Raw genomic sequence first — 13,896 nt, 5'->3', positions numbered from 1 at the left:
TGTGGGGCAGACTCTGCTGAAAGTTTCAGAGGAATGGAGGGGCTTGCTTTGGGGCAAGCAGCTGTCCCACTCCATTCACAATAGAACCCAAGTTTTAAAGTACAGTGTTCACAAGGATTCCTTCTGACACTCAGAAGGAGTTACTTGGTCTCCATCCAGTTTTCCCATTTGGTCAAGTTAAGGGTGCTGTTCTTACTAGGGTGTGATGGTGGTGAGGTAGAGAGTGATGTGAGTTGGCTTGAGCTTTATGGTGGCTTTTGATGGCTCGGTATGTGCTACCCATCTTTATTTGCCATGTCAGCTGCCCTTGAGGCCTTCCAGACCTCCTCTTCCAGGTCTCAGAAAACTTGGCACAACCTGCAGCCGTTTAAAGGATGGGTCCATCTGTGTAGCACCTCTGGGTTCTGACTCAAGGAGGAGATGATGGTGACCGCACCTGGGAAACCAGAGCTGTCTCAGTTAATCCAGGACTGAGGATGTCTCAGTCTGGGGAGTGGAGCTCACAGATGGCTCAGAGGTACCCCAGGTGTAAGTCTTTGTCACAAATACTTGGATGAAGGAGTTGTTCTTCTCCATTGTTCCTTAGGGAAATGATGAATCCTGTTTGCCAAAGCCTGCCATGCCCCTTTGGAAATGTTGATCTCCAACTCTTGTGTGTGGATTTTTGTCCAGGTCTCTTCTGCTTCTTTAACTTAAATCTATTTCCTTCTTTATTTGTGCAATTCTTTTTTTATACCATTGCATGTTTTCTTTATGACCGTGTCCAGTTCCTTTAGGAATCTATGCTTAGCAGAGAGGAGGAGGAGGGGAACCAACCTGCAATGAGTACTTAAACAGCAGGCTGGACATTAAGTCCCATTTCAAGTTTACAGTTATCCCATGGGATACTTTACTATTATTCCAAAGTGACAAACACAGAATATGAGTCTCAGATTATAACACTGGCCCCATATTATGTCTGTATTTGAAAGGAAAAAGCTCATTTTATCCACTATATCACACTGCTTCACAGAGGACCGGGTTGCCCACCTCATTCAAAGATGTGGCCATGCCATCCATTCCTGATTTCTTGCCTCTGTAAAGGCTCTGTGCTGCCCTGAAAAATCTGTGGTCCAGTCCCAGGTTAGAGCAGGGAGGCCTCTCTGGCAACTCTTTTCCCTCCTTGATGCTTTTTGCTTCCCTTTTCTTTGCCAATTCCACACTGGATAAACGGCTGTGGCCTGTGTTAGCCTGCACCACTTAAAACTGTTACTATGACATCATCTTGGAACAAGTCCATCATCCTTTTCCAGGCCTATCTGTGGGCAAAAAACTCGTGCAGAGTCCAGCCTGGAGGAGCCCCACATCAGCACCTGCAGCAGCTCCACCTCTGGCTGTGAGTCCTCAGATAACACTGTCCATCTTGGAGGCTTTACAGGATGTTGTTTGCACTGGAATCAGAACCTCGAGGTACCAAGATCCCTTTGCTGGGCCTCTTCTGATTGGTTAAGCTGGCACTTCTAGTCCCCAAACACAGGTACTGACATTGCTGGTTCTGCATCCCACTCTGTGCCTGTCTTCACGGGGTGACTATCTTCTCCAAATGAGATGGGGAAACTTAACAGAGAGGTAAATCCCCCTACTGTAGTGAGAAGTGAGGTCTTCTCTCCGCCACTTTTTTGGGGGAAAACTCACCTCCTTCCTTCTCTCCTAGCTCCCAGTTAAGGAACTGGGCCAGCTTTTTCTTGACTGTATGAATTTTACAGTCCTCTCACACCAGCTCATGTTCTCTGCTTACTCTACAACCATCTTTCTTGCTTAGCCAACAAGAAAAAAGTTTAAAGTGTTTGCCTGCTTCTATCTAAAATGCTTCCAGACTGCAGACTTCTTTGGTGCTTACAGATTTGTGTGGAAAGAGAAGACTGAAAGCTTTATGAGATGAAAATTCAGACTTATCACTAAATCTAATGCTGGTCAACTGAGGTTCCAGGGGCTTTTAAACACTGCTAAGTGGGTTTTAGCTGAAAGATATGACTAAATATTTCATCATTTATTCATCTTTCAACTTTAATGATTGGAAACAGTCTGCCCAGTGGTCCCTGAACAAAAATTCTGATCTGGGGAGTCTTAGCCGTAACTCTCTGGGGAATGGGCCGTAATATCTTTAGACACATTACTAAAGATTAGTTTACTGATTTTATTCCCCAAACCACCCCAAAAATGAAGTGTTTTATTTAAAGGGAAAGTGTGTGTTTGTCTTTAGGCTAACAGATTCCTGCTCATTTTACAGAAGGAATATATGATTTTATCTATCTACTTAAGAGAAGCTGGGCTTCAATCTCAGAGTAATGTCTACGGAGACAGGTTGTCAGGTGGTTGAAGGAAAATGTATGTCTGAACAAATGTTTCCATCCAGGCCATAAGTTTTCATCGCAGATGTGTTAGGTTCTGAGGTAGCAGTGCCTTTTATGTCCATCATAAGTTAAGTCTTTTTCTTGATACTTACATCCCTAGATTATGACCAAAAAAACCATTTTCAATATCTTTCAGAAGAAATGCACACATAAAGTAAACAGTTTAGTGTCTTAACCGGGCTTTATGTTCCACTCTTGATAGAATTTGAGATGACATGGTTTGGTCCTATTGAAAATTAAAATTACTCATCCAGGAGAAAAACGAAGATGAGCTTTGCTTTATTATTATTATTGGTCATCCTGTGTGGCTTGTGGCATCTTAGTTCCCTGACTAGGGATTGAACTAGGGAGCATGGCATTGAAAGCCCAGAATCCTAACCACTGGGCCACCAGGGAACTCCTGAGCTTTGTATTTCTCATCAGCAAACATAGTCGTATATTTCTCTTTCTGTGCTCAAAGGAAAACAGCCCATACTTTACCTTTGGACTGAGGTCATTATAGCCTAGATGTTTGTGGTGGTCTCACTGAGTCCTTGGACTAGCAAGCCACCACAGATCCGATGTCTTGAATGGTTTCTCTCACCTCTTGCATGGCTGCCGTTCCTTCTTCTGAGATGCTGCTGTTTTCCTGAGACTGAAGCGATGACTCCGTTGCTTTTGCATTTTAGACTTCCAGGTCCTACCGCGAGGGTATCCGCTGCAGGCAGCGAGGCCAAGACACGCGGAGGGTCAGCCACTGCTAACAACCGCCGGAGCCAGAGCTTTAACAACTATGACAAGTCTAAACCGGTCACTTCCCCACCCCCCCCATCAAGCAGCCACGAGAAAGGTAAGCCACTTTCTTGGGGGTCCTTTCTGACATCTTCCTTTATAGCAGATCCAGTTCCTTGGGGTAAGTGTGGGATTGCAAATACAGTGAGGGGAACTGTTCAGAAGAACATGCTTGGTTGGCAGGACCTTTATTAGCAGAGGTATTAATAAGGTGGGGAAAATATTACATTTTCATAGTTTCCAGCAGGAATAGCTATGTTTGTCTGGGTAGGGCCCAGAAGACTCATAGAAGCAATATAAGAGTTCGCAATTTGAAAATAAATTTTCATAGAACATGCTCTATAGAGTAGACGATTCTCTAGAAATGAAGCTTTGTGAGCTGATAGGTTTTTACTCATCAGAAGTGATGTGAGGACAATTAGGAACAAGAGGATTCTCCCCCTTTGAAAAAGTCAGAAGTGTAGAGTGGCTAAATGAATGTCTTGGCTACACAGAAGGAGTAGGCAGCATTCCTCTTGGTATGCTGATACTATAACTCTTACCAAAAAAGGATACGTTTTTTTCTTTTTTTGACCGTGCATAGTACTGAAGTTTTAGGTTATGCGGAAAAGGTAAATAGCCCCGTGGGGACTCTTGCATAGAAGCTAATAAAACAGACCTTTGCTTGCTGCAGTCTGTGTCTCATGAGACATTGGAGAAATGGGGAAATTGAGACAGCTTTGAAGAGTCTTCAGTAACAAGCAGAGCCCTCCTTTATTCCTCCCAGGCAAAGTGGGCTGGACTTCTTGGGGGACCTTCTCAGGTCCCAGGAAGCATTCCCGGGCTTGTCCTGATGTTACCCCTCCTCCCCTGGTACCTGGGAGAGCTGCCTCCTGTTTCCTAAAGTATTTCTGGAGACTGGCAGCCCTTCCACCGTGAATGAGATCAGAAACCCCGCACTCATCCCTCCAGCTCACGATAACTTTGTCTAGTAGACCCTGGGCTTCCCCTACACCCACCCCAACCTGGAACACTGGAGGAGACATGAAGGAAATCTACATAGGGCTGACATATATATGGCAGAAGGTTTCCCCAGCAAGGCAAGGGGAACTCTGCACCAGGGCACTAAAGCTACAGCCAGAAGTTCTCAACCAGTGAGGACTCTGATCCAGCCTTCCGCTTTTGCCTCAGGCAAACCATTTCTCTTCTTTTCTTTGTCCACCTCCCTTCCCCCTGCTTCTTTCCTTTTCTTTACTATACCCAAGAATATTCTTGTTAAAAGTGTGTTTAAATTACAAAAACAATATATGCTTGTAAAATGGTACAAGTTTATATCAAAGAAAAGTTCTCCTTCATATGTTCCCTGAAGGACACCAGTATAAACTATTCTGTGCATAACCTTCCAGATGCATTTATATACATACATAAGATAGAAGAGAACTGATTTTGTTGCGCTCCTATTATGTGCCTCATTGAATCCCCCCAAGTTGTATTGTTATCCCCCCTTACAAAGGATGGAGCTAAGGGAAAGAGAGATTAAGTACTTCCAGCAGAGAGAGAGAGGTGGAGATGGAACTGAACTCAGGTACTTTGGTTCCAGAATCACAGTTTATACAGTGCTTTTCCTGAAAGTAGAAAGGAAATGCTCTAAGCTTTGCTCATTGAGAGTTGGTTAGAGGTGTGCAGGTTGAAGGAGGTGGGGAGAAAGGAGAAGATGTTGGGGAAGCCTGTGCGGGGACTTTCCGCTAGATTGGCCTGCCCTTGTTCCATAATCCTTTGGGGAGAAGAGACATAAAAAAAGTTACAAGGATGGATGTGAGGCCAGTGTCCAAAAAATTGAGAAAATAAGGAAAAGGTTCGCCGTGGAGGGAACACACGCAGGAGGGTGCAGGGTTGGTGGCTGGACCTGTGTCCCAGGGCCCACAGGACGCAGGGTCACTCAGGCAGCCCAGCTGGGGCTCCCCTCTGACATGGGGGCAGCCACCAGTCTGCTTCTGTCCCGGGCAGGGGTTGCTGTGTGCACCCCAAGCGAGCAGACAGCTGGGAGGCCTTCTGCAGGACAGTGGCTGTGGATTCTGACAGAGGCATCGTCCCAGGGAAGGACTCCAGCGTCGAAGGAAGGAAAGTCATATTTACTTGTGGAGCGCGTAATATTTGCCAGGGACTTTGATTTTCGCGATATTACTTGATCTTCACAAACATTCCATGAGGTAAATATTAACTCCGTTTTATAGGTAAAATGAGGCTAAATGAGATTAGTAACTTTCCCTGACTACTAGTTGAGTGCTGCAGTTCATGTCCGCGTCTAGCTCCTAGAATTGAACTCCGGCTCTGTCCTGTCCCCTGGGATGGCTGTGAGGAGCGTCAAGTGAGGGAATATGCCTGAGAATGTTCTGGAAGCTGTAACATGCTCACAATCCTATAAGGATTTGCAGTGATAAAAATTACTGCTTGGAGGGTCAGGTGCACGTGAGGTACATTTATTAACCCTCTCCTGCCCTGAGGAGCTGAGGGAGAGCAAGCTTGGGACAGGCCAGGGTACTTTTTATTACTTTTCCACTGTCCTGAGGTAAAGGGTTATGGAATTTTACCTTCAGAGACTGTCATTATTTCCTCCTTCTTTCTTCATGGCCCCTGTGTTCTCTCTTGAATCTGACCTTGCAGACTGAAGTTGGCAGCTTGCATGCAAAATATAGTTTGTGGTCAGGGAACAGAAATAACTCAGCCACCTGGCCATGTGTAAGACACAACAGGTACTTACGTGCATTAGGTATCATTCTTCACCTGGAGAAAGCTTGGAGAGAGAAACCCTCATGAGCAGATAAATTGCCATTCAGTGTGGTTGGAGCTATAGTTGATGTGTGGACTGCTTTCCTGTGAGGTCAAGTCTGGGATAAGAATAAGAATCTCATTACCTGTCCTTCCTTGAAGCTTTCTTGTGGGTCAGTCAGACCTGGGCAGCACTGTGCTCTGGCTTCTCACTCTCAGATGAACCAGGTCATCTGCTTTTCTCTGTGACCCGTGGACCTAGGATTTCCAGTCCTAGAGTTTGCTCTAATCATATCAGTAAGTTCATTATTCTGTCAATAAATGACAAAAATATTTCAACATTTAGTCCCAGTTTTAAAAAAGGATTAAGAGGAATAAAAGGAAATTGTAATGAGCAACTTTTCAAAAACCCCAGAGCACTTTATACTTTGTGCTAAAGCATTCCTCTTAAAATCTTGTCCAAAAATACAAACTCCCCTTTTGTCATCCTCACTGAATTTAGTTCTGATTATACTGAGCAATCAACTGAGATGTAAAATAAAAGAAAATAACAGGTAGTACTTCCTTCTGAGTTAGGAAAAAAACGTCAGGACTCACAGAGTTCATTACGTTGTCCCTTAGGGTGGCCAAGGACATAGGTGACACACAAAACCCAGAAACGTTCTGTGCAGCAACACATCCTGTTAGTTTTCCTAGAGATTTAGGTTCCAGATTTTACAGGTTTGGAAGAAAGTTTGCAGAGCCTTAGGCTTTAGAAAGCTTGCTGGTTGCCTGTTGCATCGTTATCACTCTCACGGTTTGGATCCACCTTTGGATTTGCACTCCTGCAGGCAACAACCAGGCCAAGCCTTGCCTGGCCTGAGTGTGACAGGAGGACCCTGCAGAATGCGTCTGCAGCATCAGCTCTGAAATGTCTGTCAAGGGATGGCAGGGACTTAGGGTGGCCCTTCACCTCCTCTTTTGGCTCTGAGCGACTTTAAGGCTCCAGGCCAGAATTTCAGATTTTCAGGGGAGATGAAATAATGTTTTTTTTTTTCACCCCCCAACATGTGTGGCATGATCTGTTTTCTCTTCCTTCCACTCCCTCACTTATATCCTCTGAATGGGTAACACTGCCAGAAATTTAATACATTTCTAAAATATTTAGTCCATCATAGAAATTTGGAATGCTTAGTATTCCTAGACCGAATTCTATGCATAAGGAGAATGTTCTTTTCTGAATAATAATGTTTTCTTCATTTTATAGAAAGAATATCTTTATTTTCAATACAAAAATAATTAAAATATTCAGGCAATACAAATTTATTGAAAGAAAAAAAAAAAGCCTATGTAATCCCACTTCCCAAACAAAGCTACTGTTTACCATTTAATTCATATTCCTCTTTTGGGCTTCCCCAGTGGCTCAGTGGTAAAGGATCCACCTGACAGTGTAGGAGATGCAAGAGGCGTGGGTTCAATCCTGGGGTCAAGGGAATGGCGGCCCACTCCAGTATTCTTGCCTGCAAAATCCCATGGACAGAGGAGCCTGGCGGGCTACAGTCCATGGGGTCGCAAAACACTTGGACAGAACTGAATGACTAAACAACATTTTTTTCATGCATTTTAAATCATAGTTAAATGTATATACTGTAACATTTTGATAAATTTTTCCTAATGTTCACTCTTTGCCAGGAACTATTTGAAATGCTTTATATAGGACACTTTAAGTCTTGTAAATAAAATCAACAAATCATGGACAGACGTTTTTTAATGGATCATTCATTTTCTTTCTTCATAAAATTGTTGCATGGTATTCCATTGTATGAACTTACTTTAATATTTTCAGTCACGGTCATTTCGATTGCTTCTAATTTTTTGATGTTATAAATAGTTTTGAGGTTAGTGTCCTCATGTGTCTTTTTTGCATGTATACAACTGTTTCAGTGAAATTGCTTTTTGAAGGGTATGTGCACATTTTACATGTTTTAACAGTGTCCAATTTTGTTCCCCAAAGGTTATCCCTATTTATAATTTCAAGCAACAGTGTGTGAGAGGATTAGTTTCTCTCCACATTTGACACTTTTATTTTCATTCTCTTGGGAAAAAAATATTTTGTCTTAGAAATGAAGCAAATTATTTTAAGATGCTGAAATATATAACAAGATCGTTTGCTAAAAACTAATTTTGGTACTTTGCTGAGAGTCACAACTGGTGACTGTGGCATAACGCAAAAGCACTTGGGTTTGAGATCCAGCTCACTCCTACCTAGCACTCAAGACACTTCTCCAGGCCTCAGCTTTCCCTTCTGTAAAATGGGTCTAAAGTTCTCTGTCACTGAGTCACTGTGAAGTAATGAATTCTTTGATTTTAACTGGCTGTTTGGCTCCACCAGCACTTTCTAGTGGGTTCCTTTCTCAAGTCTTCATTCTCTGTGTCACTTTCTTCTTCCTTGTTCACTTCTGCCTGTCCTGAGCAGACAAGGAGAGCCAGACACGGCTGGAGATAGGATTTTAAGAGCATTTAGCACAATGTCATGTCTGAATAACATTGGAGCCATTGATTTGGAATCTGTGTGGTGGAGTAGAAGGATGCGCACTCATCTTCTGCAAGAATTCCAAAATTACAACTTGCTACTGAACAACCATCGACAGGATAATGTTAGTTCCCACCAAAAAAAGATACCCCATGTCCAGGGGCAAAGGAGAAGCCACAGCAAGATGGTAGGAGAGGCAAAATCACATTTAAAATCAAACCCCATACCCACCAGAGATCCTTGGAGGACTCAAACAAAACCTTGTGTGCACCAGGAGACCCCACAGAGGCTGAGCCAGACCTGCCTTTGAGGGTTTGAGTGTCTCCTGTGGAGGTACAGGTCAGCAGTTGCCTGCCACAGGGGCAGGGGCTCTGGGTGCAGCAGAGCTGGGTGTGGCATAAGCCCTCTAGGAGGAGGTCGCCATTAACCCCACCATAGAGCCGCCAGAACACAGGACTAGGGAAACAGACTTGGAGGGCACAAACAAAACCTTGTGCGCACCAAGACCCAGGAGAAAGGAGCAGTGACCCCGCTAGAGACTGACCCAGACTAGCCTGTGGGTGTCCAGGAGGCTCTGGCGGAGGCGTGGGTCGGCAGTGGCCTGCTGCAGGATCAGGAGCACTGAGTATGGCAGTGCATACACGGGACCTTTTGAAGGAGATCCCATTTTCTTCATTATCTTCACCATAGTTTGGCCTCAGGTCAAAAAACTGGGAGGGAACGCAGCCCTGCCGTCAACAGAAAATTGTATTGAAGATTTATTGAGCATGGCCCCGCCCTTCAGAACAAGACCCAGATTCCCCTACAGTCAGTCTCTCCCAGCAGGAAGCTTCCATAAGCCTCTTATCCTTATCCATCAGAGGGCAGACTGAATGAAAACCACAATCACAGAAAACTAATCAAACTGATTAGACAAAGGACCACAGCCTTTGTCTAACTCAGTGAAACTATGAGCCATGCTGTTTAGGGCCACCCAAGACAGAGGGGTCGTGGTGGAGTGTTCTGACAAAACGTGGTCCACTGGAGAAGGGAATGGCAAGCCACTTCAGTATTCTTGCCTTGAGAACCCCATGAACAGTATGAAAAGGCAAAAAGATATGACACTGAAAGATGAACTCCCCAGGTCAGTAGGTGCCCAATATGCTGCTGGAGATCAGTGGAGAAATAACTCCAGAAAGAATGAAGGGACAGAACCAAAGCAAAAACAACACCCAGTTGTGGATGTGACTGGTGATAGAAGTAAAGTCTGATGCTGTAAAGAACAATATTGCGTAGGAACCTGGAATGTTAGGTCCATGAATGAAAGTAAATTGGAAGTGGTCAAATAGGAGATGGCAAGAGTGAACACTGACATTTTAGGAATCAGTGAACTAAAATGGACCGGAATCAGTTCAGTTCAGTCGCTCAGTCAAGTCTGACTTTTTGCAACCCCATGGACTGCAGCACGCCAGGCCTCCCTGTCCATCACCAACTCCCAGAGTGTACTCAAACTCATGTCCATTGAGTCAGTGATGCCATCCAACCATCTCATCCTCTGTTGTCCCCATCTCCTCCCACCTTCAATCTCTCCCATCATCAGGGTCTTTGGATGGCATCACTGACTTTATGGACATGAATTTGAGCAAGCGCCGGGGGTTGGTGATGGACAGGGAGGCCTGGCGTGCTGCAGTCCATGGGGTCACAAAGAGTCGGACACGACGGAGCGACTGAACTGAACTGATAAACTTGTCACTTGGTGGTTGGCAAGGCAAGCTCTTTATCAGGCTTAGTGAATGGGACAGGGAAGCATGAAAAAGTGGCCCATGTTCTGCTGTTAATCAAGATACTGACCTAAAATTACAGTTTAGATGAAGCTGATCCAGTGGTCCAGGTCACGCAAAAGAGTGCATGGCTGCGGTGCCCGTGTTTCATGTCGCCTTATTCATCACCATTTGTGCCCAACTTTGGGCTGGAGGTTGTGACAGTGAGGACTGGGTGCTGGACCGCTTGAGGGAGGGGTGGTGCTTACTCTTGTTGCTCGGTCGCTCAGTCGAGTCTGAGTCTTGAACTGCATGAACTGCAGCACACCACGCTTATCCATCACTATCTTCTGGAGCTTGCTCAAAGTCACGTCCATAGAGTCGGTGATGCCATCCAACCATCTCATCTTCTGTCACCCCCTTCTCCTCCTGCCCTCAATCTTTCCCAGCATCAGGGTCTTTTTCAATGAGTCAGCTCTTCACATGAGGTGGCCAAAGTATTGGAGCTTCAGCTTCAGCATCAGTCCTTCCAATGAATATTCAGGGTTGATTTCCTTTAGAATGGACTGGTCTGATCTCCTTGCAGTCCAAGGGACTCTCAAGAGTCTTCTCCAACACCACAGTTCCTTGTGGTATAATAGGGATGTGCTCAGAGTTGTGAAGAAGAAGGCTGAGGAAGAGAGGCAATATCATTTGTCCTGATTTCCATCTGAAAATTTTTGCTGAGAGCAAAGGAAGGGGAGTTTGGGAAGGAATGACGCATCCACCGTTCTGGTCGGGAGGACCTGTGTGGGCTCAGGTGTTAGTAGCCTCACATTTTAGTAGCCTCACAAGGTCCTGCAGAGGGAAACTTCTGCAAGATCATTTCAGTGTTGGGGTAGGGGTCATCAGGGGACCCCTGCCATGCCAGAGCTGTCACCCCAGACAAGGGGAGAGCTTGAGTACCTGTCTGGGCTCATGGGTAATAGTCACCTCAGTTTGGGGATCAGATGTGACGTCACCACTACCCTTCAGCCTGAAGCCATCATTGAGCCATCTCAAAGGTTTGAACCAGGGTATCATTGTGTTTAAAGAAGTCTCTCCTGTTACCTAATGAGTCAGGTTCCACTGCTCGCTGCTTTACAAAATCAGTTCTCACAGATGTTGATAGAAAGGAAAGGTACCTTTGACCAGAATGCCAGCAATCTGGGGAGATGGTTGACTCACTGTTCCCCCAAAACCCACCTCTGAAGATTCAGCTAAGCCTTGAAAGCTTTTAGAGGGAAACAAGGAAGTAACCTGAGTTAATCACTAAGATGGGGGTCAGAGTCCTCACCATCCCCCCATACGCAGACTTGTGTGCAGCCTTGTCGACTCCTTGTGGTCTTCCTCTAGATGTTATCTTGGTCACACAGTTATTTCTGAAGATTACTGAAGGGGAAGCTAGGGCAGAGATCTGCTTCGTTAATTACTTATTCTTCATTCCTACTTCTTTGATCAACAGAAACCACCAACATGTTAGGCAGAGTATTATCTATCTATCAATAGATCTGAAAACTGTGTTCGGGCCAGAGATGAGTAGGTCATGGGGGTGCTGGGTTTAAAAGTTAGTTACAATGTCACTTTGCTAAAGTGACAAGAAAAGGGGCTTCCTGCTGAGGGCGGTTTCCTGCAAAGAGCTGAGAGAACCATCTAGCAGTGAAGCTCAGTGACTCAGCTGTTAAGGTGGGCAGGCAGGACGAAATAGATGCTTCCAAATCTAGGGACTTCACGTGGCACTGAAGGGGAAAAGCAGGTCTGGCAGGGCCTCGCACCAGCTGCACCAGTCTCTTGGGCCAGAATACAGTTATCTCGGGAGAAAAGTTTTGGGCCCTGCAGTTAAACCGAAAGTGTTTCTCTTGAAGGCAGCCAGCTGACTGAGTTCTGGCCCTGTCATCTCCCAGGAGTGTGGCTTTGGGCAAGGGCACTGCTCACCAGGGCATGTGCCCAGGGTCTCACTGAGACCATCAGAGGCCACACCTGGCACCCTTCCACTCCACTGGAGACTGTCAGGAAGGTTGTAAGCAGGGCAGTGTGGGCATTTCTGTTCCATGGGGTGGTCCTCACGGCAGTGTAGACAGCAGTCCACGCAGCATCCAGGGCCCATCACTGCCCCCTCCCACCTCGGGTGACAGCTCAGGTGTGAAGAAACAAGATCCACAGGGGGCAGGTGGAGGAGTTCCTCTAGATTAAAGCCGCGTGTCCCACAGGAGCCAGTATTTCCTGGGACAGCTCCATCTGCCTAACTTCTAGGGTTCCCGCAAGACTTGGGCCCGATCGGTAGTCATAGCACTCAGAGAAGTCCAAAATGATGGTGGCCTCCAACAGGCATTTATTCTTCATTTACAGCTGTTGTCTGTCCAGTTGTGGTGTAACTATCCAGGGTCATTTTTATCTTGAGCAGTGTTGCTTAGTAACATAGCTGACATTCTATCTTTATCAAGTTTCCAGGGGAAACAGAGATAGAAGGTCAACGCAAGGTCAAATTCTCATGCAGAAGGGGAAAGGTTTTGTTAATCCTTTCCCAACATCAAGTCACCTCACTTGGCAGAGATTCAATATGTTCATCTGTGAAGCAGCAACAGGCTCCCCTAGCCCTGGTGATGGGAGAAAGTCAGATATAAAGTGTTTGTTTCCTCCTTTTTTGTAGAATTCAGTTCAAGTTTTCTTTCCTTGTCTCTTCTGTTGGTTGAAGACGTTTGTATGCAGGGTGTGACTTGTTTCCTAATAGCTGGAGTTTATTGGCATCGTGCTCATTTACGTGGCTTGAAACAGTTAATGCCTTCTGATCTTTCTCAGTGTTGTGGAGTCAGCTGGTTTGCTGTTAACGGTGCCCTTTCACAGGTCAGAGGGTGGAGGTTATGGCTCCTGCACTAAAGGCAGGTTTCATTTTTCTAGTTTGCATCTCACACCCTGATTCCCTCTTGTTCTAAACAAATTATCGACGTTGCCTAATTGAAGAGATGAGAAGTCCTAAAACACACGGCCTCTCTCCAGAAGAGTACCTCCACAGTGGCATTTTTACGCTCCAACATGTGTATGCAGATGGCCCCGGTGTGATGGGGGAGGGACCAAGCCCCACGTGGTCTCTCTGTTAAGTCCGAGGTGAACAGCTCACGTCCCATGGTCTGGTGGGACCGTGAATTCAAGACTCCATCATTCCTCAAGGTCTGATGAATGGGCCTCCGGCACCAGCATCCTTTGAGGTCGTTGCTTAAGAGAGAAATCCTGAAGCTTTACAAACCTAGTCCTTCTAGGTCAGATTTCTGAGTTAGAGTCGGAAAGTCTGGATTTTACACCTTATCCTTCTTACATCACTGAAGTTTGAGAACCTCTCTCTTAGGGGGAATTCATGGTCCCCTTTGTCGGGCAATTAAAGGGCAAGCTACCTTCTAACTGCCCTGCAATTGTCAGCAACTACTTTGTTGTGTGTTGTTAATAGGTAATAGAGATGAGCACAGGAAGACACCCAGACTAATGCCTAGCATATAGCAGGAGCTCAGTTCATTGGGAACCATTTGCACTGGCATCGCAGGATCTCAGTTCCCTTATCAGCGCTCGAAGCCGTGAAGCAAGAGGTCTTCACCACTGGATCACCAGGAAAGTCTTCAAATGTAGCTAAAAACACATGGTCTTAGTACTTGCTAACACATTTGAATATCACTTTATAGTATGCAGGACACTTTTATGTAATTAGAATTATTTGATGTGCGTG

The 13,896-nt window shown here is 45.4% G+C and overlaps 1 protein-coding gene across 5 annotated transcripts in view; it reads left to right on the top strand.

The window, feature by feature from the left end:
- Positions 1-13,896, top strand: part of NAV2 (neuron navigator 2) — a 423,432-nt gene that overhangs the window by 194,010 nt on the left and 215,526 nt on the right. For all 5 annotated transcript variants that reach the window (XM_070365222.1, XM_070365224.1, XM_070365225.1 and 2 more), the window contains one exon: positions 3,062-3,222. In XM_070365222.1, coding sequence (XP_070221323.1) covers positions 3,062-3,222 — 161 coding nt within the window. The remainder of the gene's footprint in view (positions 1-3,061; positions 3,223-13,896) is intronic.

This window comes from Bos mutus, chromosome 29 (genome assembly GCF_027580195.1).
Source record: "Bos mutus isolate GX-2022 chromosome 29, NWIPB_WYAK_1.1, whole genome shotgun sequence".
NCBI classification, from domain to species: domain Eukaryota; kingdom Metazoa; phylum Chordata; class Mammalia; order Artiodactyla; family Bovidae; genus Bos; species Bos mutus.
This window is presented reverse-complemented; position numbering and strand designations above follow the sequence as displayed.